Here is a 27,569-nt window from a genome sequence, read left to right as displayed (position 1 = left end):
GCTCTGTTACAATAGAGACTTAGGGCAGCTTCTTAAACTTTCTAAGCCTCATTATTCCTATCTGTAAAATGGGTATATTTATACCCAGGGCCAGTGTCATGAGCATGCAGCCTGTGTCACTACACAGAACTCTGTACTTAGAAGGACCCCAGGCTTGGTTGAATGTTCTGCTGTTGCTGTCTTGAAATTCTTAATAGGTTTTGAACAAGGAACCCAAATTTTCAGTTTGCACCAGACCTTACAACTGATGCATCTGGTCCTGTTTCTACCTGTCCCACAGAGTACTGGAAAGTACTGCAAGAGGTAAGATCTGTCAGGTGCAGCTGACGTCTGCTGCAGAGTAGATGCCTGGGGAGGAGAGCCACTGTGACCGTTACTTTCACACTGCTGAAGCTATTAGTATGTTACTTAGCCCCTCTCGCTATGTCACATGTAAGCTGGGTAAACAGACTCAAGTCAAAGACTGAGCTAAAGTGACAGAGAGTGACCATTTTGTCTCTTAGATTGTCTGCACACACTGCCACGGAACCTTCTCAAAGCTCCCTCAAATTGGTAATCTGCACAAATCTGTGGCTTCCTTCCCATCCCTGTGGCACTGCAGACACAGAAGCAGATATTCTTTCCTTCTGATGACACTGCTAAGGAGAATGGCCATCTGGTCACCAGGTAAGTGACCGTACAATCAAGGCAAGAGTCCACTGTCATGTAAACAAGCATCACCTTGCTTAAAAGAGAGAGAGACAGCAAATCTGGTCCAGGGGAGAGAGACAAAGGGAAGGGGACAGAGGGTGATGGTGTTCTCCCCTGTGAGCTCTTTCTGGGGAAGGTGGGTTGTAGGGTTCTTGTCTGTGAAACTCATGTTTTTGAACTAGATTCAAGCAGATCAGATCAAGAAGCCTTGTGCTGTCCTGCCACTGTCCAAGACACTGAGAGGAGAGAGGATGACAAGTCAGGCAGTTCAGGGAAGCGGTCCTGAGCTCTTCCCTGGGCCCAGTCACATCCCCAAAGCAATTCCAGGCATCCTGTGTTCCGGGGTGGGGTTAGCTTACACGCCAGGCCACAACTTCTGTCCCAGAGCACAGTCAGGTATTTTGGGCTACATCTTTTCAGTACTGCTGAAATACAGGCCTTCCCTCAACAAAAGGACTGTCGCCTTTATGCTCTGAGTACGCACTGCTTGCTGGAAAAGGCAGGGGCGCTGCAGCGCCCCCAATGCCGGAGGCCCCCTCCCGGCACTGTGGGAAGCCTGCTGTGAGGTGTGTGAGTGCAGAAGGAGCACCACCTGGTGCCGAGCAGAAAGCGAAGCCAAGACTGAGCAAAGATCTACCGCGATACAAATCACAGCAGCAGCTAGCAATCACCAAGCCCTTAATATATGCCAGGCACTGTGTACTGACTTTCTGCTTATTATTATCCCATTAACTCTGACAGCATCCCATGGAAGTAATTATTATTATCACCTTCATTTTCCACGTAAGGAAACCAAAGCTTGGAGAGGTAACTTGACTCAGTTCCAAGGCACGCAGCTAGTAAACGTCAGAATCTGGATTTGAATCCGATCTTTCTGACTCCAAGACATGCATTCTCTCATGGCTCTGGTGGCCCCCGTGAGGGCCCCTTCAAAGAGGCCCACGATCATTGTCAGCTAACTCCCAAAGGACAACAGATGCTGTTACACTTGTGTCAAGTTCCCAGTCCTTCCCTTTTCTCAAATGTGTTAGCTACTCTCACAGTAAAAGAAAGTTCTAGATTCGTGCCAACCATACTTCAATCACATGAAGGAGAAGACTGGGAATTTACAATCCCACTACCACCTTTCTCTTTCTCCCACCAAGCTTTTTGAAAGGAATATCCAAGAGGGAAAAGGAAAAAACAAAAAAAGATTTTGTTAAAGAAGTTGAAAAGTATGCTTTCAAATGAGAAACACGTGTGTGCTTATTCTCATCTTTTGTCTTCCGGCACCACTGAGTCGAAAGCAAACTAACACGATTCAAATGCACACACATCCACATCAAGTCAGGCACAACTAGCAGTGCTCTGCATGGCAGTCCAGAAGCTGCCCCGGGAAGCTTGCAGAAGTTCTGGAAAACTCCACGGCAACCCAAGCTCAGCTCCAAGTGGAGTTTTCAAGCACGTGTAGCACAAAAAGGAAAACACTGCACTTGAATTTTAGGGAAGGGAATTGAAGAGCCCAGGGCAGGCAGGAAGGCTGGGGGGGGGGGGGGGGGGGGGGGGGGGGGGGGGGGGGGGGGGGCAGGCAAGTAAGTGTGTCAGAGAGTGCAGAAGTGCTGGAGTTATGCCAATTTTTTATATCATTTCTTTTTTCCCTCCTTCTGGCGCAAACAAGCTATGGAATCTCAAAAACTGGGTCATCATTTTTGAATTCCCTGCTTTCAGCACAATGCTCAGTTGGTCTTGTTGACTGGCTTAAAAGTCCGATTTCCTGAGCTAACACTTCCTGGCCATTCAGCTGCAGGGAGTAATAACTAGGGGCCTGCCTTTCCCACCGGCAGCAGCGGTTCTCAGTCGAGCTGAGGTCCATCCCTGTAGTGCCTGCTATTATGTATTTAAGGGCATCAAATATGCCCACGAAAGCACCACTTCAAAGACTTGTTGTTTCCTGTTGACTCTGGGGTGCGGTGGGGGGCATTACTGACATCCTGGCCTCCTGGGGAGATGGCTTTTCCCATAGGCTTTGGTGTCCCCAAGAGCATGGCCGTCCTGCCCAGGAGAGACGTGGGGCCAAGTGGAAGCTGTCATACACAAGCTTCACTTAGGGTCACCGGCAGTGCTCACGACCCAGGTCACTACTGCCCGCAGTCAGGAGAACTGGGCACCCTCTGGGTTTTCTTCCAGCAGCAGCTTTAAACTTCCCTCCACCTGGGATCAGGTTTTGAGACCTTTCCCTTGATTTTCCAAAATTATATCGGCAGGTCTCTAAATGTCACTTTCCATCCCCGATTTCCAGATTTCCAGCAGGCTCCCGCAGTTTGCCAATGTGAGACAAAATAGAGTCCTCCTTTTTAGCCAGGGGAAAACGTTTCCTACGTCTTTGCAGTCACTTGCTTCAGCCTGCTATCACTGCATCCCAGGGAAGGCTCTGACTCCAGTAATGGCCTCCAATAAACCCTATTCTGGGTGAACAGGAAACCCATTGTGAGCTGGGTTTCTGTGACTCTTAACACTCATGCAAGAGGCATCGAATTTCAGCAAGATCTTCTGGAGCATGAACACCCGTACAAACCAGGCACAGGGTCAAGTCTGGGCTTGCTTTATTTGACCTTGGTTCGTTTTATTTTATTTAGGCAAACTTTTCCAGGGGGCGCAGGGGACCATAAAATCCTTACCTTTTAAAGGAGCCCATTGTTAACAGTTTGTTCATCACGGCCCCCTCGACCTCGCCAAAAAAGTCTCCAGTCTGCGGGGAAGAAAAGAAGACCCAGGAGGAAGTACAGATAAACAACGCGCCCAAACACCAGGGACGAAAAAGAAACAGCCGCAGTCTGTTCTGGAGCTGAAAGAGGCAAAACGCGCTGTTGTTACGGTAAAGCGGAAAATGTCTTCACAGTCAGGAGAAGTGGTGGGATTCTGGAGCCGACTAGGAAGCTGACGGGAACGTTCCACCAAACGCGGCAGGGGCAGAGGAGGCCGGCATTGCCCACCACGTGCCGCGCTCTGGAACGGAAACACGCAGGCATGCGCGCGCGCGCGCACGGACACGCGCACGGACACGCGCACGCGCCCCCCTCCCCCCATCAAGCAGTAAGCCTTAGTCTGCGCTCAGTCCCTTGTGATTAAAACACTACTTCATAGACAGAAACAGGCTGTGAGAAGGCTTCCCAAGCAGTAATAAAAAGAATTGTTTATAATTCCTGGGTGACCTGTTTAGGGAAATCTAGCCGTCCTCTTCATCGGCCCTATAAATCTCCTGCTGTTGAGAATGCATTTATTCTCACAGTCACTTTCTGAAGGTTGCTCGCAATTGTGTGCCTGGGCAGTTACTAAGTTGACAAATCGGGCGGTGCAGGGCTCATCAGACCCCTAATGGCTCGCCCCTACTCGGGGAGGGGGGGGTCCTCACGGCATTTTGGGGCGCGGCAGCCCTTCCCCACCACCAGGTTGATTTTCTTGTTTCAGACTGGCTCTTGGTGTTGGCGGAGATTTGCATACTCCGAATGGTGGGATGAAAAATTAATGTCTTTGCCGATTCCTCCAGGCCCTTGGAGTCACTATCCTCAGGGTCTCATGGGGAAGGCTGAATGCAGTGCAGCAGAAAAGAGCATGCGACAACAGCCTTCTGCCAACACCCCGGAATGAGCCAGTGTAGACCAGTAGAGAACCCTCATGCCTACGGTGGGTGCTCTAAGGATTTATAACTTCTCTGTGGGTGGGTGGAGGGCATTACCGTAAGAGCCTGAATTAATACATTCCATAGGCTTTGTATTAGCTAAATCCTGATTCAAATTACAACTGAGTGACCTCAACCACACTCCTGGGAGTTTTCAGGCAGAAAGGCATATAAGGACTTTGTCAGAAAGTCACGAAAGAGAGGAGGAAGAAGAAGGAAATGACGTTTTCCTGATTGAATATGGAGCATTGCCTCTTTCATTCCAGGGACCACTGGAATCTTTGGCAGACTCTGTGGGCGTGTGCTGCTGCGAGGAGCTAGGACATTTGTATTGCATGTGTAAATATGCCAGTGTCAATGGAACTGGTTGTTAGATGAAGAACTATCCTAAGTGGGCTGCAGGAAACCAGACAACATCAAAGGCAGGCAAAGCAGGCCGGCAGGCTCCCTAGGCAATGCTGCAGGGCTGTCCCAGGGAGAGACCAGCAGGGAGCAGAGCCCACGCGCAGGCCAGGCTGGGGCTGGGTGGAAGTGGGTCACACTGTGGGCCAGTGGAGAACTCACTGCTGGAACTCAGTCACCTCGCCCTTCCTCCCCCCTGCCCAGGGACCAGGTTCCCATCTCAGCCCAGCACTATCAAGGCGGGAGGACAGGGTTCCTCCTCCCAGGTGGTTAATTTGGGTTCCTGCTCCATTGACTCTTGAGTGTTTTGGGGTTTCTTCTCCCAGCCAAACAGGCATATCACCATAGGCCTTTGGGCTCTTGCACCCTCTCAGAGACTGGCTTTACTTCATGGGCTCACTCCTATCTGATCTTTACCAACTGTCCAATGTCCAGTGATGGTGAGCATCCGAGGAGACAGGCTGTGGACAGTTTAATTCCTGACATAGTTTTTCACCCAATCACGGGTGCATTCAGGAATCCCACAGCATCTTCATGGATAAGAAGGGAAACGCCAAGAACAATTCCACATGTGACTCAGACCAGTTCTGATAAATTAACAAGGCACTAAGGTCAGACTCCTTAGGAATTTAAGGACAATTAACTAATTTACTTAAGCATTAAAAGGCCCATTGTAGTGTTGACTGCTAAAAAAAATTCCAAATGATTTAAATGGGACTTCACTATAAAATGGTTGTCAATCATCTTTCTTTTACAGAGCCTGCCAGGAGGCTAAGGTAGGGTAAGGTGAGGTGCCCCTAACCCCCAAACTAGTGAAGGAAGAGAGCAGGTCCCAGAGACCTAGTACCTCCTTCTCTAGCATTCCTTTATCATGCCACACCGCTAAACACATCTATATTTTATCTTCTTCAAATAGGCTAATTTAATTTCTAATTGCAGAAAAGGTTTTCTGTGCATAGTTTTAAGAAGAAACCTTGGGCACCTCAATGGCTCACTTGGTTAAGCATCTGACTCTTGATTTCAGCTCAGGACATGATCTCAGATCTCACAGTTTGTGAGTTTGAGCCCCGCATCAGGCTCTGTACTGATGGTGTGGAGTCTGCTTGGGATTCTCTCTCCCCACCCCCCATGAAAATAAATTAATTAATTAAAAAGAGAGAGAGAGAGAGAGAGAGAGAGAGAGAGAGAGGAACCTGTTTTCTCTATTACAATGCTATTGGTTTGAATTCTTATTTTGATTTCCAAACGCTATGGAGATTTCTGTTTTTGGCCCCATTGCTGAGTGTCTTCCCATACCTTTTCCCTTGTCTCACACTGCATACGGCCTAGTCAAATAAAGAAAATTTCTTGTCTATTTCTGGATCTTTGTCCCTCAGTGTTGAGTGTTGAGAGACCAAGTTAATCCCTGAACTCAGATAACTGATTTTTAAAAAGCAAAAACCAGAAAGAAAGCCATAAACAATAACTGTGTTGGAATATGTGTGTGTGTGTGTGTGTGTGTGTCTGTGTGTGTATACATATGTGTGTGTCGTGTGTATATATGGAAAAAGTAATTTAACTTTCAAAGGGAGAAAACCTCCTTAAAATTGTCCAAACTCTTTAAGGCACCTCTACCTTTGAGGCAAAGAGTTCTACAAATTGAACATTTTATGAGTGAGAAAGCAGACCCTGGGCTCTGCTCCACCCCCACCCCCCTAGTTGGGAGGTAAAAACTCTTTGGGGTCTGCTGAGAAGTAAACTGTGACATTTTTAGAGGGATAGAAGTAAGGTTTTATAATCTCCTGGTATTACCTCTTAAATATAGATCATTGTCTCAAAGTTTTAACACCATCCTTTGTTCTCTCTCACCTACACCCATCCTGAGCTCCTTACTTTGAGTTGGTAGAAATTTCTCACTCACCTGGGTGTAGTCTTCAGATACCAGAATAAACCCATTATTGTCTATGAGGTAACAGTTCACAGTCTAGAAAAGAAAAAAATACCACAGTTTCAACTTTGGATCCTCCAACTGCTTTTTACACAAAATGACATACTTCCAACCTGAGAGAAACCTATTGTAGGTTGTTCTGGGGGGATCTGGAAATTCCTGCTGGCGTTAGGAGTTAAGGCCATGGTTAAACCAACCCCAGTGTTTACTTTGCAAAACTAACAAACAAAAATAAAACACTAAGCAAGCCTTGAACATCCCAGATTAGGATAAAGAGAATACACATTAAAAAATTAATTACTGTTTGTCTTCCTTTTTTTTTCTTCTCCCCTTTGTATGACCTGCAGACTATTTCCCAGGAACAAAGTATATTCACAGGCCCCGAGCCTGCGTTCGTAGTGGTTGAAGTGCAGGCTGTTTTGAAAGCAAAACGCCAGCACAATGTCATTACCCTAATGATGTATTAATGAAAACACTGTGTCGGCTCAGAAGACCATCAGGGGACCAGGTAATATTTTTTAATTTGTTCATAGACTTAGGCAGGGGGGAAGGGGCAGACTTCTGTTAAAGGGGCCCCTCAGGCCTCCTAAAGGTTTTCAAACTGTGTTTTTAATTGGGAGCTGGATTTGGGGGCAGGGCTGTTAGCTTTTGGTAGCTCAGACTTATAAATTGTAGACAGCAAGGTAAACCCAAACCTCTGCTTCCCCCACAGTACTTTAATCTCAAGTGAATGATTTGCTACAGGCTAAGTTTTAATTACAGTGCTGTGGGGTTTAAACTTAAGGTTTAATTCCATCCTTGATGTAACTCAGTTTCTATTTATTGCAGCTTTACATACCGACTGCAACATTTAATTTGTAACATATCTTTACCCTGAGCTAAACTCCCCCTAGCTCCAGGCCACCGCAGGGCTGGTGTTTTCTGGGACATTTGCCTATCTGTGGAGTTGTTTTCAGTCAGGCACAAAAGTCCAGCAATGAGCTGGTCCAAAAGATTCATCCTTTATTACTAGGTCATGGTGAGGAATCAGCAGAAACTTGAAAGCCCTATTGGCACCTTTTATAAAAGAGCTGGCTGCTTTGGTGAGTAATTGGGCTTTTCTCAGTTGTCCAAAAAAGTCTGAATGAATGAGTTGGGTAACCAGGTTCCACTCCTGCTATTTGAAGACGGTCTTAGCTGTGTGGACACTACTTGGGCCCTGCTGGTTGGGAGTCTTGACTAACTTCCTCCATTTTTAGAAGATAGCATTATGAAAGCAATTCCATAGAGCTGTGCCATCCAACATGGCAGCCACTAACTACATGCAGATTTAAATTTAATTTTTTTTGTGAATTAAAACTCAATAAAATTAAATATCTGGTTCTTTGGGTGTGCTAGTCACATTTCAAGTGTTCTGCAATACCTTGGCCAGTGATTATACTTGTGGACATTTCCATCACTGTAGAAAATTCTCTTGGACAACAATGCTGTAGATGACACCAATACTCCTATGAGTTTTAAACCAGCCTATACTGGGTCATGTTAGACAAATCCATATCTTTGTTTATTTGAACGTCATGATCCTCATGTTACGGATATAGATACTGAAGCAAAGGGAGGCTAACCTCCATTTCATCAATAAGTATACAAGAACAGGGGCGCCTGGGTGGCTGAGTCGGTTAAGTGTCCAACTTCGGCTCAGATCATGATCTCATGGTTTGTGGGTTTGAGCCCCGCATTGGGTTCTGTGCTGACAGCTCAGAGTCTGGAGCCTGTTTCAGATTCTGTGTCTCCCTCTCTTTCTACCCCTCCCCCACTTGGGCTGTGTCTCTCTCTGTCTCAAAAATAAATAAACAGATAAAAACAATTAAAAAAATAAGTATACAAGAACAGAAGTAGCCTCCATGTGTGGGTATTGACTATATCTTCCCAGTTGCATAGAGAATCAAAGTCATCATACCCACCTCCATCCCTAATTATAAAATTAGTTTCTACTCAAACATGCCTAGCTAATGAATACTCTTACTATTATAGAGTCACTATCTCTCCATCTAATGTTGTCAATAATGGATAGTACAAAGCAGGTACAAGGCAAAAAGATATAAAAGTCAACTGAAAATCTTGAGAAAGAAGGATGTTTCCATAAAGTCCATGAAAGTGATGCTAGCAATCAGCTCCAATCACACGGGAAGACACTGGCATGTTAGGATCTCACAGAGGAATCTCCCAGAGCTGTGCTATACAGCTATAGTCTACACATATACTAATGATCCAGTCATCTGGGTCAGATTAGTCTACATATGACTGGAAATGATGGAAAGAGGAACAGGAGGGCCAGCCAAGGCTCCTGGAGGATTATATGCCTCGACTTCCACTTTCCTCAGGTGCCTCAGATTTTGCTCCAACATAGAGGGTAGGCCCCTGCGTAAGGACTGAGATGTGGCATTTGTTTCTTCTCTACCACGTACAAATTGGCATTTACTTCTTGGGCTGTGTTTCCATTTAACATTTTTAAAAATTCCTTTCTCCCCCTTCTAACTCCCCCTTAAGTTGGGATTCCATGACAGGAACTTGGTGGCAGAGAAGATGCTGTACCATGCTTACTGATGGGGAGCTTTGAATGTCAAGTTTACACTGATTATAAAAAGACTTGGTCACCCTTTTAAGCCAGAAACAGAAAGGCCAAGGTTGTGATTTACAAATCACTGAAAACACCAAGGTCAAAATCAAGGATGACGCATCATTAATGCGACCATGATGATTTCCTGAACAGACAGCCCGCCGGCCAGTGCTTAGATTACATGATTACTGGGCAGTGCGGTGGAGGTGAGTTGGCCTATGGACTTGGATGAGCAGAGTACCAGGTTATGGAACAGTCAGGACAGAATTGCCAGATTCCAGTCTGATCAACTATTTTCTCTGTGTCTCTTTACAACAAATGATGTTCAATAGTCTTCTCCATACTCCCTTTTCTCCAATAAAAGAAAATAGAGGACATATTTTCTCAGTTTTCTGTCACTATGGCACTTTCCCCGCAAAGTAAGCCAAGCATCTAAGAAGGCGCCCACTTAGCACCCTGTCCCCAGGGTGGACAGACAGACAGAAGGGCTTGGAGGGAACAAGAGCTCTAAATTTTGGCAGATATTTTAAGTGCCTATTCTACAGCCACCTTTGATAAAACATGTAGGGATGAGGTTGTTTGAAAAAAATGTAAAGACAGATAAAGAGAGGCAGAGAGAACTTGATTTTTTTTTTTTAATAAATCTTTTTTGGATGATTGGATAACTAAAGATTGCTCAGAGAGGTCTGATTCCTGTCCCAAAGGGAGATCAGGGAGATACCTGAGGGTTAGAGCCCACCTCCATCCAGGCCATGGGAATTGGGCAGTCACAGGCGGTAAGGAAAGACACTGAGCAAAGGCAGTGAGGAAGGGTACTTGTGGGTAAGAAACATAGCACCCAAGCTGTGTTAACTGGAAGGTGGTTTTAGCCCCCAGGCTAACACATCCACTTCAGTATCAGAGACCAATTGCTATCAGTGTGACCTTGAGTACAGTCTTTACCACTGTGGGTCTCAGGTTTCTTAACTGAAAGGCGGAGCTGGCAACAACCCTTTATTAGGTTGTTGAGAAGATTCAATGTGAGGGTGAGTGCGAAGCGCTGAGCACAGTGTAAGGAACGTAGGGCACAGTAAGTCTTGAAAAACCTGTGCTTACATCCACTCAACAAACAATGTTTATTGATCACCTACTATGTGCCATCTTTATCCTAACTAGTATTCTAATGCTACAAACTTGGAGTTCCTCAGAAAGGGAAGCTGTTCCATTGTTCATAGCAAGAGGCTGTGCAGGCAGGTTGGCTGAACTTTGTTGCTTTCTGTTTTTTTGGCTGGTGCAGGCTGAGCAATGAATCGAAACAACTCACTTAGAAGCTCATTACATACTGCCTGTTTGCAACTGTGAGGAGCGAGAAGAAGAGAGAGACAGAGAGGGAGGGTTAGTTCTTTCATCTGAGGGTAGGGCCTGGGTCTCTGCATTTCAGGCACACAAAAAGGTCACTCCTTACTGCTTTTCTCCACGTCTCACAATTTCAACCCTAATATTTCAGCTGTGGAGCAGACTGACCCTTACTTCCTACTACATGATGTATCTATTCATCAGGGTCAATTATCATATCAAGATACTGTCTTTTAAACAATTTGTTGCAAAGTGGGATCTCTTGTGCCCTTGTCCTCAACAGCTACTGCACTGACTGTGAACCTCCCTCCTGACTGGAGTGGCTCCAGAGATGGACGCACCAGGTGGCTTGGATTTAGCCCTTCCCGAGTCTTTTCCTACTTTGAGACCCTTCAGATTCCAGAGGAAATGCCTACAACGCCTTACGAAGTCCAGTCAGTGATTATTATCTCGACTCCTTTGGAACAAGCAAGGGTAGCAGCTGCACTGGAATCCGAAGTTTTACATCCACTCACCACCTCTCCCTCAAATGCCCCGGTAGGAGAGAACGTTCTCCTCTTCCACTCTCCTTGCAAAAATTCTGGTGTTCTCATCAGGAGAGGGTGGCTGTTAGGAAGCTGAGTGGGAGACGAAAATGAGAGTGCCAGACGATCATGCCACCAGTCAGACTGAGATTAGAAGTGTGCATGACTTTCCTTCTCCACTTCCATCTGAATGCCAACCACGCTTGCCTAGACGGCAGTAACCTTGCCCCCCCACCCTACCCCCCCTGCCAGTGCCTTGCACTTTATTTTCTACCCATAAAGCTCTTTTCATGCCTCAGGCACTGTCTTCAATGTCATCTCCTTCTCCCTCTTCAGTCGACCTACATGTTATCTCCTCAGAGAAACCTTCCCAGATCGCCCCTTTCATTTAATTCACAGCACTTATCACATTGGAGAATCACCTAGGCTTATCCCCTGATAATCAGTCAGTTCCAGGAGGAAAGGAGCCATTTCTGACTCTACTTCCCATTGAATCCCCAGGGGTAACATAAAAGGGCTTAGTAAACATATCTGGAGGGAATGAGTGAGTGTGTGAAGTACTGCCTCTGGACCTCTGAAGTTGACATTCGCCCAGGATGGAATGGAGCTCCTCAAAAGTCTTCAGTCAGGCCCACAGCCAGGCCCTCCAAGTCACATGGCTCAGGCGCTGCCTGAGCCAACCAAGGATGTCTACTCTTCAAGATGGGAAGACATCTGGCCATACTGACTCCACCCAGCAGCCCAGGGCACTCCAGCCACGGCCCAGGGAGTCTCCTGATGGGGGTAGACAGAGGCGCTGGAATGGGTCCAAAGCAAAGCGTGTCTGATAAGTCTGAGGGAGCTGGGCCAGGTCTTCGATGCAGAGGAGAAGCCAGAGCATGTGAACTTAATGAGCCCCCACAGCTGTTTTTAATGGGGCCCTCATCACTTGAGGGCAGTTGAGGGAGAAGGAAGGACATGGTCTCAAAGGCTTAATTAAAAGTCATGAAAGGAGAATGACACATGGAAAGAGTCTGCTGAAAGGTGGGAACGGGCTTTGGTGGGAAGGCAGGACTGGCATTTCCATGTAAAACTATGTCAACTGGTTGCCTGAAGCCAAACTTAGAGTCAAAATTGGGGAATGGATGATAGTTTCCCAGTGCAGGAAATGGATATTTGAGCATCAGATCAAGTTCAGAAATGAGAGCAAACTCAATGTGTAATTTTCCAAGTATGTGAACCTTTACATGACATTTGTAGGAGGGCTTATCCCAGTGATGGCTGAGGAAGATCATTCGCAGTGAGGAAGGCATGTGTGCTGTGTTCATTGTGCCCAGGGGAGGCTGCCAATCCTCCTACAGGGCATATGCCATTGCTGTCTGAGGTTTTAGATTCAGGGGAGCCACTAACTCTAAGGGAAGAAAAAGGCTTTTGACATTTTTGGTTTATAGCTGACCTTTATTGAGTGTTTACCATTTGCCAGGAACTGTAGCGTGCATTTTCCATATATTATCTCATTCATTCCTCACCATTACCCTGTGAGGTGGATATTCCTATCATCACAGAGAGGTTCAGAAACTTGCCCAAGGTCTCACAGCTAATTACTGTCAGAGCCACAATTTCAAGCTAGCTGTTCTAACTCTGTAGCCTGCTCCTTTAACCACCATGCTATATCACCTGTGAATTCAGTCACTGAACAACAAATAGATACTGGATGTTTCTAACTCTGGTTACTGGCATCCATTCCCACTTACTTTTTTATATGTGGGGATGAACAGGGGCAATGGGGATACAGGAACATTACTGCCTCAGGTTTCATTCATCACATTGTTTAGCTATTTATCTGTCTATCCATCCAACCACCTAGGAACCAATTAACCAGTCAACTCTCCAAAACACCATCTATCCCACCAGCCAAACAACCATCCATCCAGTCACCGAACTAACCAACAAACTATGCTGAACTTTCTTGCCATAAATTGGGATTAATAATTGTACTTAACTACACGAGCAAAGGGCTTAACACAGAGTCTCATGACACTGGTTAATCAATATTATTATTGAGCTATGTTGTCTTATGAATGGCATTCTCCAACTTACTAGAAGGGCATTGATCATAAAATGTCACAGAATGCTTTTTCCTAAGGGAAAATTATTTTTGATCTGATGGTCAGAGAAAACTGGACCTCTGCTAAAAAGCTAACAACCTGGCTTTTAATCTTTGGATAGTGATTCATAAAACAATTATGATCTTTGGGGACTGAGCATTTTGTGTTTAACTTCAACCTGGTTTCCCTTTTATACTTCTCTCCTTGTTTTGGCCTACTTTTTTGAAATATATTCCTAATCTATGCTTTCTGTGTTGAAATTATATGTGGTTAAGATTTCTTGAATCCTTGTCATAACCAGAAGGAACATAAGTATGATTATTTAAAAGTTTCAGTTTATGTACTGGCTAATGTTTTAGCTATTGCAGTGAAAGAAAGGCTCCTTGAGCCACCATGGAAGGCCTCTACATACTGCTTGCTCCAAATCATGGGACAGAGGGTGTATGGGGTTAAATGCTGTGAAAACCTAAGTCTGAAGGCTAGACTTATGGCAGTGGTACATTTTTTTTTTTCTTTTATTGCTCATGGGTGGATTCAAATTCCTCTTCCCAAAAGAGTAACAGAGAGGGAGAGAGATAAAAAGAAAGGAAGGGAGGGAAGGAGGTGTGGGAGACAACACTATGCTAGAATAAAAAATGCTGAGTTTCCAACTCCTTAGATTTTCAGCTCATTTATTACATGAAATTAAGCAAGTCATTTAATTTCTCTGATCTTCAGTTTCCCCCTCTGCCAAATGGGATGATCATTCCTACCCATTTCATTGGGTTACTACCAGGATGAGAAGAGATAACATAAGGGGCAAAAGCTTTGAGACTTGTAATGTGAACTTCAAATGGCAATAATTTGTATTAGTTCCTATAGAATGCCAAAATTCCAAAAGTGCCATCCATGGGACATTTAAGCACATTTTTCAAGCTCTCATAACCTAGCTCATTAGGGGAAGGAAAATAAAAAAGAAAGAAAGAAAAGAAAGAAACAGAGCAAATGTGGTTGGGTTTTTGGAGCTTGGTCCAGAGCGATCTGTCAGACATGGCTCCTTTTACAGCGGCACGTCCTCTGTGAGAAGGCACCCTGTGTCACCCGCCCCCTTGACCACGGCCGAAACAGGGTCAGGGGGCTCTCTTACCTCATCATCACAGCTGATGGAGCATTTGCCATCCAGAGAGGCACACTGTGGGGTGGGGGGAAAGCAAGAGGAAACGTGTTTGTTACTTTGACATTCCAGCATTTGCTATGGCTGCCACTTAATTATTCAAGGACAAGCTATAAGAAGTCCTTGCCTTTTATGCAAAAACCAAATTTCATCCAAAGGGAATGCTCCAGTGGGGCACCTGAGTGGCTCAGTCAGTTAAGTGTCTGGCTCTTGATTTCGGCTCAGGTCATGATCTCAGGGTTCGTGGGATCGAGTCCCATGTTGGACTCCACACTGAGCCTGCTTTAGATTCTCTCTCTTCCCCTTTGCTATTCCTACATGCATGTGCATACTCTCTATCTCTCTCTCAAAAAGAAACAAACAAACAAAGGAAATGCTCCAAGATGAGTCTTTTCTGCATTCCGTAGGATCAATACCAACTCCAAATAGTTAAATAGTTATACAAAATCATGTGTGTGTGTGTGTGTGTGTGTGTGTGTGTGTGTGTATACAGTTATATAAAAGACAATTGCTGGGGGACTGGCTCTTTTTTATGTAAATTTATGTTGCTATTCAACATTGACTTCTTTTTAAGATCTCAAATCTTTGAGTAACAAAAAATATAATTGTACAATTATTTAATTTGAAATTCATAAAGCCTAGTGACTTTTAAAAACACTCCTGTCTTAGTCTACAGTTTCCTAAAGTGTTTATTTAAGTATTTATTTAAGAAATAATATATTACCCCAACAATTAGAATTGGGGGAAAATTGCCATTTCCACTGAATCACTACACAAATACTACTGAGATTGCTCAGTACAGAGAACACAGTGCAAAGAAGGAAGGCTTCCAGATTTTCCAAGGCAGAGAAGCCCTCTCTGGTCAAAGAGGGCAGATGCATACTTATTCAGATCTAGTTATGCAAAGGCCTTCAAAAGTGCAATAAAGAAATTCACAATAAATAACCAGCATCGCAAGATTAGAAAACAGTCTCTATGGAAATTCATGAAAGTCCCCAATAGTTGAAAGAAAAACTTCTCCTTTGGAAGGTCACGATATTGATTTTGCAATTAAAACTGTTTGTAGGAGCAAATTGCCTTCTTTCCCGGCATGTGGTGTCTAACATGCTGACAGCCCTTTATTTTACAGTGAAATGAAAGGTAATCGGAGCAGGCAACAGTTCATTTTACAAACATTCATTGGAAATCTGGCACGTTAGGCTCCGGGTCCCCAAATGTGAACACCTGTATAATAACAGTGCCGCTAATGCTTCAATACGCTGATTATACCTTACCTGTCTGCTGGCAGTCCAGAACTTCCTCTGGAAAAATTCAAGTTTCATCTGAATGCCTACAGCTGGGACAATTTATAAATAAAACAAGGCATTAGAGATTCCTTTACACAATTATTTAAGGTTATCATTGAAAGTTATCTGCCGTGGCAAAAAGCTGATGCAAGCATACCAGATAAGAACACTTAAAAACTAAATTTACAGTGAAGCCTACAATGAAGACATTTTACCTTTCAGGTAAGGAATTCTCAAGGTTAATTACACTCACAGAACTTCTGACACAGAACAAACTGAGCACAGTGCGGAGGACTCTTTGGAGATATGTTATTACCTGTGTGTTTCTAAAATTCACACACTTGTGGTCATTCCTCTCCCAAACCCAGGCTAAAAACAGGAATGAAAAAAGAAGTCTATTTCGAAAACGACTGCTTCTTCAGAGTTCTTGTTTCAGTTATTACTGTATGAACTTGCATGTTTAAAATGCATACTATGCGTGTGTTTTTGAGATATAACATTTGGAAAGCACTTGTCATGAGGCTGGTGTTTGGAAGTGAGTCACTTTACTATGATGTGACTTAGTTAAACGGGCCCCGCGTATCCAAATCTCTATGATTTTCTCTCCCCAGGAACTTTGAGGGGATTATGCAATCCTGTTTGGCCATGAAAACCTCCCTTGAGCAAGAGTTCATGCTAGTTCCAGTGAGAGAAAACATATAGGAAGAAAATAAGTTGGGAAAGTGACTTGAAACTTTGGGAAGTAACATTTCGTGGAATCTTAGAATTAGGACATGACCAAGCTCACACAGTTTCTCTCCCCAAAGCCAAAATGATGTAACTCTTGAAACCATTTTGGAAAGTGCTCAAGGCAGAGCAGAAGGCTCATCAGATGGTAAGAAGATGTTAGAGGAGTTTGGAAAGAAAGAATGAGATTCTGTGCTTGAAACACTGGATTCCACGCAGAATGCCACTGTCCTGGCGCAGGTCTGCAAACTTCAGTCTTTGCACCCAACCTCCCCAATTTTTGCCACATCCGCACACTGCCAGCATTGTTATTTATCCTCCCACAAGTTTTCTTTTACTTAAATACCTGAAGTAACTTCAGCTTAAATAATAGTACCAATCAAAGGGAAAACGCGGTTAGGGAAAACAAAACAAAGTCACTCAATACTCTTAAAACCTCACAGGCCACCATGTTTGATCCCCAGTTAAGTAATCATTGCCATATTGACTTCAGGAACCTGAAGATTCATGAAAGTCTTGGGCTGTTACTCTTATAACCATCAAGTGCATTCTTCCTAGAAAAATTGTTGAAGCAGGCCTGAGAGTCAAGGTTGACTGAGGTATGCCCATTTGGTGGGACTCATCTTCTACCTCTGGGCTTAGAACGTCAGACTCTAGGATAAGGCTAGAGTGAGCATCCCTACAATGTGCAGAATGGGAAGTCTCTAAAATGCACGATTTCAGCACTCTGGATTCATGTTGCTTTGCTCAAAGCATTCTCCACCCTCTGGACCCTAAGCTCTCAAAGCGCAGGTCCCTGTTCTTGCCCCCCACTGGATCCCTGCCCCCAATAAGGTGCTGAGCATGTAGACGACCCATTGGCTTGCTTTTTAAAAAACCTTTCAGGTGATATTGCAGTCAGTAGTTATAGGGTAAAGACACTAATATCCATATGAATTCTAATGACACCCAAGTAGAGGTTTTGCAGTGGCAATTCTCCACACATTAGAAACACCTGGGAAACTTAAAAAAATTTTCTTTTAACATTTATTCATTTTTGAGAGAGAGATAGAGTGCAAGTGGGGGAGGGGCAGACAGAGAGGAAGACAGATTCAGAAGCAGGCTCCACACTCTGAGCTGTCAGCACAGAGCCCCGCACAGGGCTTGAACCCATGAGCGGTGAGATCGTGACCTGAGCCAAAGTTGGACGCTTAACCAACTGAGCTACCCAGGTGCCCCCCGGGAAACTTTGTAAAAAAGTACTGATGCCTGGGGTGCCTTCCCCTTCCACACCTACATCACTTAAACCGGAATTCCTCAGAGTGGTGTCTGGGCATGGGTAGCTGAATGAAGATTTTTTTCCTTTTAAATTTTATTTATTTATTTAAAGAGAGAGGGAAAGAGAGACAGGGAGCATGAGCAGGGTGAGGGGCAGAGAGAGAGAATCCCAAGCAGGCTCTGCACTGGCAGCATAGAGCCACATGTGGAGGTCAGTGTCATGAACCGTGAGATCATGACCTGAGCCGAAATCAGGAGTCGGATGCTTCACGGACTGAGCCACCCAGGCTGCGTAGGGCAACTGAAGAGCAGCCTCTTGTGATTCTAATGTGCCACCAGTGTTGAGCACGGCTGCTCTACAGGCCTTAGGAAACTGGCTACGCAGGGCCGGCCAGCATGGGGACCGCTCTGTCAGACTGCAACACAGGCTGCTCTTCCTGGCCTTGGAGAGCCTTTCAGAGAACACCTCCAGGACCCTGACTTCGGATGCTGTCGGCTGTCTGCTGCTATTTCAGAGAAGTCTGGTCCTCCCAAACACCTGACAGGCCGCATCCTTGTTGGGGAGGGGCCAACGGGGACACTGTGAAGCGGGCCGGGCTTTGCTCAGACCCACAGGCAGCCAGAGGCGAGGCCTGCCCTTCAGAGGGGGCTTGGGAGGAGCTTCTCTGGTTCCGCCAAAGACAGGGAGGGTGCGGGCAGCAGGACAGAGTCCTGTCTTCAGGACGGAGGGCCTCGCGCTGTTGCCACACGCACTTATCGGTATCTAGGAGGAGGGCGGAAATGAGTTTTGCTCTCGTCTTCTGTGTGTTTCTCTGTGCAGCTTCCCCCTGGCATTGCTCCCCAGCCAGCTCTTCCCAGGCCGGCAGTCAGCAATTCTAAGGCCGCTTCTGAAGGCCATGGTCAACAACCATGGTAGGCTTCTAGAAGCTAAAGGATAAAGCAGAGGGTTTCCTGAAAGCTCACCCGCTGTGGCCTTTCCACGGGGTTTCTTGTCCAGTAGCCCAGAATTGCCCCTGCCCACCAGTCCTCACCGGGGGTCCCTGTCAGCAGCCCGTGCCCTTTCTGAGAACCCCTTCCATTCTTTGATGGAGCCTCCCTGCCACCCAATTCTCACCTCCCTAATGAAGCTTGCTGCTCCCTCCTGGGTGTTTATCCATCTCACATTCCTGAAGCCTGCTATCATCTGCCCCTTTCAGCCTGTACCCCAGTTGCTCAGAGCGCTTTAATCTTTCCTCCTGAGTCAGCCCCTCCATCCCATTAATCATGTGGGCCGCTTCTCTCTGATCCCCCTCCAGCACGCTGCGTCCCCTCCCTGTTCCCGATGCCCTAAACTAGACACCGCTTCCCTCGCTCCTCACTCACCCCCATCTGGGCCGTGAGGTCGATGCCACAGGGCTGTCTGACAGTCCTGACTGCCACGTCTGCTTGGTTTTGCCCTGGCTGTGTTTTTGCTGGCTGACCCCCTCCGCCCCTGCCAGCAACTCTGGCCCCTGGCTCCCTGTAGCACATCTGGTTTCATAGCATTTTCGCCTACAAGCTAACATACTTCTCTATGATTAAGAGAATCACAAGCTCATTGGCAAGTCAACTCCATGACCATTTGTTTAGCGGCCTTCCCTATGCCGAGCTCTCAGTTGGGTGCTAAGGGGAACGAGAACACATGATCCTATGTGTCTAGCTGTGGTGTAGCCACATGGCAAAAGCAACATCAGAGACTTAACAGAGGGCTGTAGAGCACAGTAGATGGAGTGGGTTTGGCCTGGGTGAGCTGGCAGGAGCTTTGTGGAAGGTTATGCCTTGAGACCTGACTGGCAGGAAAAGTCAGAGCAGAGGAAAGATGGGAATCCGAGCATAGAAACAGCGCAGATGAAAGGATGCAGCCATTTAAAAGACCACAGCGTCTTCTGAAGCTGAAGGAATGGGAGTGGGGGACATGCTTGTGCAGGCTGAGGTCAAACGGCTGGAGGTCTTAAATGTCGGGCCCACACATCTAAAGAGTATCCTGCAGGCCTTGGGCCAGATCCAGCCTCTTTTTATAAATAAAGTTTTATTGGAACACAGCCACACTCATCTGTTTCCGTGCTGTCTACGGTATAATGGCAGTGTTGAGTTGTTGCAACACGGACTGAATGGCCCACAGAGCCTAAAATAGTTGTTATTTGGCCCTTTACGGAAGAAGTTTGTTGACACTTTCTATAGGGTCTGAGGAGCCATTTAAGATTAAATAAAGACATGGCAGGACCACAGATCGATATTTTAGAAAGTCCATGGCGGAGACCTTGAAGAGGAAGTACTAGGGAAATGGTCCAGACAGTTGGAGACTAGAACAAGAGGAGTTAGTCAGTTGGTACATTTGGCTAGTGATCTCTTAAGCATGAAAATGATGTCAAGTGGAGGAAGAAAAAAAAAAAACCCACATGTAAAAAAACCAATACCACCCCTCACCAACTGCCAGTGGCTCACTCAACAGACAAAAATGCTTAAGGAGCATCCTCTGGCTGACTCTATTCAAGAAAACAAATATGAGAGCTTCCACAAACAGAAATTTAGATTCCTTTAACTATTTTCCCTTATCTTTGTTTCATATGTTTTTTTTTCAACTTTTATCAGAAGAAAATCATTATCACTTCAGCAGGTCCCATTCTCTCTCCCCGCCCCCCACATATCCCAAATGGAACCCAAGATATTTGTCATGCCTGTCTATTCTGCTCTTTCAACAACATTTTAAGCCATAACAGTATACTCTGATTCAAGTCAATCTTGCTAATTTAATAAGGAAAACAAGGACAGAAAATGCTTTAGTGAAACCCAAGTCCCAAAGAGAATGCAGAAAATAAAAACACCATTCCTGGGGTTTGAAATTTTTTAGACAGTCCAGAAAATCATCAACATATTTCTCCTGGAGTTCATGGTGCTCCTCACTTCCATTTGATTACAACAGCTCCCAGACTCCCTGTCAGGGCCTTTCACCGTGACGATGGAGCAAGAGCCCCTTTTCCGTAACAGCGTCTGGTGGTACCTTACTCACCTTCCAGGAGTGGAATAGACCCAGACAAAGGTATCCTTTGGGGCCCTTCCCAATGTGCCATTATTGTGTGTGCCTCTAGGACAGTGACCCCAAGGTACTGGGATGGTCTTTGGAAATCAGCAAAACAACAAAATCATTGTTATGAGAACTGCCATCCCATAGAGCCCCAGGGCCTTTCACAGGAGATATTCGGCAGCTGGAGTACTGACATGATTTTTGGTTTGAATTATTCAGGTTACCTTTCCTGTAACTCTCCTCGGTACCCTAGGAGGGCCTCGGTACAGATTTTCAGCTCAGCAATGCAGACCACATACCTTCAGGGAAGTATCTTCCAGGCTTCTTCCTTCCCCAACTTTATAGCTTCCACACTACCTATCTCCCCCTCCTCTCCTCCTCCATATTTATCAGAAACCCAGTATGTGTGAGGTGGTGGGTGTACTGATATGAAGACACAGCAGCCAGGGACAAGGACTGGAGAGGGCAGTCAAATCACCGAAAAGAGGATGGCACTTGAGGATTCCGAGAGCAAATGTAGCACAGAGCATCATCCACGCACCTAAGCATATAGCCATTTCATGTGTGGACGTCAGTGACTAGTGTGCTTGAATCAGGACAGACGCCTCAAATGCTCCAGTCCCGTTCTGTCCAAAGTGGTGGCTCCCAGCTACATGGGGCTATTTGAATTAAAATAGAACACAATTAATAATTTACTTCCATATTTGTGCTGGTCACATTTTAAGTGCTCAATAGCCACATGGGGCTAGTGCCACTGTAGTGGATTGTGTAGCCCTAGAACACTTCCATCAGCGTGGAGAGTTCTTTTTTTTTTTTTTTTAATGTTTTATTTATTTCTAGGAGAGAGAGAGAGACAGCATGAGCAGGGGAGGGTCAGAGAGAGAGGGAGTCACAGACTGAAACAGGCTCCAGGCTCTGAGCTGGCAGTCAGCACAGAGCCCGACGCGGGGCTCGAACCCACAAACCGCGAGATCATGACCTAAGCGAAAGTCGGACGCTTAACCAACTAAGCCACCCAGGCGCCCCTTTCGCGGAGAGTTCTATTGGACAGTGATCAGTAAAACAGGAGCAAGCACAGAGAGGAACTGGGTATGAGCACTCCTTAAGGACCAACGGCAAAGTTCTCCACAGAGCTGTCCATGCTATCTGCTCCCTGGAGGTGCAAGGAATGAGGATGAGTTAGGTATGGAGGATTTAGATCATTTAGAACCGCCAGTGTGAGAAGACCTGGATTTACAAGGGGAAGTTGGTAACTAGTTTGAGAGAGACCCAAAGAAATCAATGCAATATGCTCAATGTGGCTACCACCCCCAAGATTTATTTATTTTGCTTTATAAAATTTGAGAATACAAATTACATTTCCAGTGCTATTATATTCAAATGCATTCAAGATGAAATCATGCATGCATCTCATATCAGGTTAATAGACATGCATTCAAGTGTAATCTGAGACCGCCAAAGAACAATGTTACATGTAAAATTAGAAATAAAATAACTTTTTCATATTGTATTCATTTAGAAATAATTTTCTGTGGGCTTGGCCTCAACTTGCAACATACCCCTAGGAGCACAAATCCGGTTTGTAAAATAGTGCTCGCCACGCCTGGCACGCAAGCTCACACAGACACCCTTACTTCCATGTGTCCGCTCTTCTAGCCATTCCGTATATCTGGATACACACTGAGAGCTCATCCAGGAGACAGAAAAACAATCCGGCCACCATCAACAAATTATAACCAGGAAAATTTTTCCCAAGAGAACTGGATGTGAACCCTGTTTCTAAGACTGCTGTGTGCAAAGGATGTGTCCTTCACCTCTGTGTCCCTGCAAAGACAGGCACACCAGCTTTAGCTTCTGAAGAGAACTTTTACGGGATAGGGGTAAATGGTACAAAATAAAACGGTGTGTTTTCGAACACTTCAAAGGCTTGATAGTGTTGTCAACGTTCCTGCTGACTTGTTCCTGGAGTTTTTACCCTTCCTTCTTGTATTTCACCACTACGTACAACCTTTCATGCCAATATACTGAGACCGAACAAATAATTCATCCGGGATAAATCCATATTGTTCACTGCCAGCAAAGTCTATGGCACAATGTCAGTGGGTAAATGCTCTACCAAATTATCATAGCAAAGAAGGGGGATAGAGACCATTTGAGCCCTGGCAAGATGAAGCAGAAAACAGAAGGTGAAGATTCTCTTTCACTTGAGCAAGCTTTTAGAATGGGTTCCCTTCCCCCTCCCCCCCCCACCCCAATATTAAGGAAAGCGGTGCTCCACCATTCAAACCCTTCACACACCCCTTCTGGAATTATGATCACTTATGCACACCCAGGACAAGGCTAGACAGGTTTGCATATAGAAGCCAAGAACTTTATTATCCCCAGTACTGGCACCCCCAGCTTCACGCACTCATCCAACAGGGTACCTAGCAAAGCTTCTCAACTGACTGGCCACGGGTGGCAGCATGTGATAGTTATTTCATCCCAGTGCTCAGGCAGAGAAAGGTTCCAGAGTGACCCTGAGTTAGTGTGGCCCACAAACAGAAGTGTTTTCTAATAGATTCCAATCCATGGGCAGGTATTTGGTAGACAACTGAATCTTTATTAGAGAAAATTAAACTATGAAAAGTTAATAAATAAAATATCTGCTAAGAATGCCCCATGTATTTCATTACTTAAGAGTGGGACAAGTTTTCTTTTTCTTTAATTTTTAAAAAAATTTTTTTTAATGTTTATTTGTTTTTGAAAGAAAGAGAGACAGAGCATAAGCAGGGGAGGGGCAGAGAGAGAGGGAGACACAGAATCCAAAGTGGGCTACAGGCTCTGAGCTGTCAGCACAGAGCCTGACATGGGGCTTGAACCTATGAGCTGTGAGATCATGACCTGAGCCAAAGTCAGACGGTTAACCTACTGAGCCACCCGGACGCTCCTAAATTTTTTTTTTAAATGCTTATTTATTTTTGAGACAGAGGGAGTGTGAGCAGGGGAGGGATAGAGAGGGGAAGAGAGAATTTGAAGCAGGTTCCACACTGTCATCACAGAGCCTGACACAGGGCTCAAACCCACAAACAGTGAGATCATGATCCAAGCGGAAAAGACACTCCACTGACCGAGCCACCCAGGCACCCTGAGTGGGACAAGTTTTCTCAAAAACCTAAATTCTCCAAATAAATGCTGCCCATATGTTTGCTACCTCTTCTAGAAAATGAGCTCCTACTGGTCATATTCTCAAGCAAGGTAGTGGCTATTTTTACCCAGCTGGCTTAATATTTCCCATCTTGTCCTCAGCCTCCCCTTTGACAAAGCCCCAGATTTTTCGTTCTTTTGTGTATAATGGCAATGATTGCTAGCGGTGACAGTAACAAGGGCTGGCACATTTGGATTCCAACTTGCCTTAATTAACGGTCAACTGTAATAGCTGTTAGCCAGGCCACATTTGTTTAAATGTTTTCCTCTGTTTGTTTTCAACATAGTTAATTGCAAGCCGAACTAACAAATGAATCTGAATGGCACTTTTGGAGGGGCATATTTCATGATCAACGGAGGGTTTGGAATAAGGCCACTGTTCTGGGGTGTTGAGGAAAAGAATTCTAACCTTCCTTACATCAAATATGAGCCCATTCCAGAGGTCTGCTAATGTCCAGGATAAATGACTTACCACATGAATAACAATTTAGAACCGTAATGTGAATTATGACATAAGTCATCTGTTAAATATTTCATGTGAAGATTTTAATGAATTGCATGATGGAATGTTGGACAAAAAAGACAACTGAAATCCTGGGACTAATTTGGGTGAAACTGAGAACAGAGTATCCTCGCAATGAGGGGGAAGGAAAGGCAGCTGCTTTCATGTCCCCCTGGGTGTCAGACAAGTCCAAAGCCTTTCTTAAAAGATTATAGGGGAGAGGGAGCGATCAGCAACAACCGTTTGAAAAATATTTAGATCAAAGCAATATTCGTTTATTATAATCTTGGTAAAGCCTGAACATTAATCTCCAAGGTATGGTATTATTTCAGAAATTAGGGGGGGAAACAACATCCTCAGAACAGTAGACATGCCTCATATTTTAGCCTATGCCAACTGAAGAAATACAATGATAAAAGGGGAGGAGGTGTTTTAAATATACCCCCAAACTGAGTGCATATTTCACTTCTGAAGTATTCCGTGTGGTGGAGTGGGGGAGGGGGAAGGGTGGACTGTCTTATACATGCTTTTAAGTGACAAAGAGCCCCATGATGTACGCCTGTGGTAAGAGAGAGGGAGTGGAAACAGGATTCATTATCACTCGATTGACAACGTGATAGCAAAAGATTTTCTTTGAAGACTCATAGCTGTGGAGGCTGCATTTAATCTGGAACCATCCCCACCCAGTCTGTGACTGGCTTCTGGGAATGTGTGTAGGAAGTTCTCAGCAGCTGCCTGCGTATTTCTTTGGTAATCACTTTGTTTTTGTCCTGCTGATGCTTCTCAGGAGCAGTCACCTCAGGTAAAGTGTTATAAGTGACAATTATGAATGTTTCCTCCATTTGGATTCTAATTACTTGACAGAATCAACACTGAAAAGAATTAGCGGGGCCGTGGGATGGAATCATAACTTCCTTTTCACTCCTGAGGTAATCTGGAAGCATTTTCCCAGACTCCATTCTGAAGAAACCTATATTCCCTCAGCTTTCTGAGGCCACGGGAGCTGGCATCGACTATTTTTTTGTCATATTGTTTCATGCTCACAAAACTCTTCAAATAATATAATTTCAATAGAGTTTTGGAGCCAATACATTTCGAGAGTCAATTCCCATCTTTTCAGCCTTTCAGAATAAAACATTTAAGCCTCAGGCTTCATTGTATTTTAATCAGGTTACACAAATCAATGTCCATTAAGAAAATTATAAGCTTCCAAATTATAGCTCCCCAGTTAATAATTTCTTATTAGGTCACCACCTAATAACAGTTACCAAAGAGATTATAACAAAATCAAGGGTCAGATTTCCAAACATTTCAAAACCCATAATAGAATGGTCACATTTATTTGCCAAACACCTCTGAGTTGGATGTTTGTGACTATATTTAATGCAAAGCAGCACTAAAATATCCATGTGGGTGGCTCACAGGGCTGGAGGGACGCGTCCAGCTTCTCTGATCCTTCGGCTCGTGGTTCAGGGCTCAGAGAAGGAAGGGGACTTGGGTCAGCACACCCAGCTCATTCCAGGGAGCCTGAGTCCATCCCAGAGCTCCCTACATCAGATCTTTCCAGGGCTGGGTGGGCAGGGCGGTGAATGAGAAACCGCCCTGTGCCGGTCGGTGTAAAGGGAGTCAGCTCAGCCAACACCTGTGAGTATATGATCTGGAGGCTACAGGCTATTCTGATGCGACAGGAGACACTGAAAATTTGGATTTCCGAGGCAGACAAATCACTGAAAAATTCACAGCACTCTCCCATAGGGTTGCCAGATAAAATATTTCTGATTTGCGACATCTGGCAACCCTACGCTGAGGGCCACGTGACACATCTCAGGCAACGACCTGGGGTGACCTCTGTTGCAGGCTGAGCCCTGAGAGCACTGAGGTGGCTTGTGTCCTGCAGGAAAATATCAGGCCTGGGAACCAAGGCCGCCTCCATCAACATGACTTTCATGACTTTGCTCTTTGTTCCAGAAAATTCTTGCCCAGAAATATAAGGCCATAAACAAGTAAAAATACCTCATGATTTGCTTGAGAAATTTCCCCCAAAGCAATTTATTCGAACAACAGACTGTTGCTGACAATAGGGAAAGTGCTCATTCATCAAACCAAGACTTGAGAAGTCCACTATCCTTACAGCAGCCCAATCCCAGTCAGATCCCCACACCAAGAGACCCCAGAACCCTAGAAATAACTTCCGACCTTCCCTTTCGGGGGCATATCAAGACCCTGGCAGGGTGGTGTTCTCCTTCACTGCAGGAGAGAACAGCACTGACTTTTTCTTGGTCTATAGGATACTCCAGCTGGTTTTCTTGACTACATAGGCAAACCTGCTTTATTTTTCCTCAAAGGATTTATCGATACTTGGCATTAAGTTTATTATGTGCTATATATTGTGTTTCATTCCTACCTGGAGGGGGTAAGCTCCTCAAGGGCAGAGGATGTTTACACCTGTATTCCTTGTGTCTGAAACGTGCCCAGCCCAGGCAGGCCTTGTGAATAGTCATCAGTGAATGACTGGACAATGGGATGCGGTGCTGATGATGACATCAGCTACTTTCACACAGTTCACTCTCTTAGGAGACACACCTTTAGTACTCAGGTGGCTTGTGCACTATCCTGAGGCAAGCAGCCACAGAAAGGTTCTCAGCAAGGGACAGGTGTGAGATGGGAACAGATCTTGCAAATATCTGCAGGTGAAGGTAGGGGCTGCATGGTTCCTGTGAGGAGGTGAGGGACGATGGGCTTTCACTGAGCAAGGGGCACCGGGGATGAAACAGCGAGGTGTGGTCTAGCTGCTGGCTGCTCCTGACCCAGTGGAGCCTAGAACCTGAGGTTTGCCATCAGTACATCAATCTCATCTATACCTTGCCAGATACTGTATGAACCTGAAGGCTCCGTCTTTTTAGCTTAGTGTCAGCATGTTGGGATTTTTGCTTGCATGTGAATTATTTCATGGGACCTGTTACCCTGATCACTAGATAGGTCTTGGAATTACATACAATATATTCCAGGATGGAAATTATTTTATAAACCGAATCACAGGAATTATATCACACAATAACAGTAACATTAATAATAACAGGAGGGGGTCGCCTGGGTGGCTTAGTCGGTTAAGCGTCCGACTTTCGCTTAGGTCATGATCTCGCGGTTCGTGGGTTCGAGCCCCACGTCGGGCTCTGTGCTGACTGCCAGCTCAG

At 45.2% G+C, this 27,569-nt stretch overlaps 1 protein-coding gene across 1 annotated transcript in view; it reads right to left on the bottom strand.

Annotated features, from left to right (window-relative positions):
• The window catches only part of CACNA2D3 (calcium voltage-gated channel auxiliary subunit alpha2delta 3), a gene marked incomplete at its 5' end in the record, with an annotated part of 605,771 nt that overhangs the window by 74,388 nt on the left and 503,814 nt on the right, over positions 1–27,569 (bottom strand). The window contains 4 exons of the mRNA XM_039221819.1: positions 3,348–3,418; positions 6,651–6,713; positions 14,349–14,393; positions 15,650–15,711. Of these exons, the coding sequence (XP_039077750.1) occupies positions 3,348–3,418; positions 6,651–6,713; positions 14,349–14,393; positions 15,650–15,711 (241 nt within the window). The remainder of the gene's footprint in view (positions 1–3,347; positions 3,419–6,650; positions 6,714–14,348; positions 14,394–15,649; positions 15,712–27,569) is intronic.

This window comes from Hyaena hyaena, unplaced genomic scaffold (genome assembly GCF_003009895.1).
Source record: "Hyaena hyaena isolate Hyena2069 unplaced genomic scaffold, ASM300989v1 scaffold_1022, whole genome shotgun sequence".
Taxonomy (NCBI): domain Eukaryota; kingdom Metazoa; phylum Chordata; class Mammalia; order Carnivora; family Hyaenidae; genus Hyaena; species Hyaena hyaena.
Note: the sequence above shows the minus strand (reverse complement) of the source record. Positions and strands in the feature narration are given on the sequence as shown.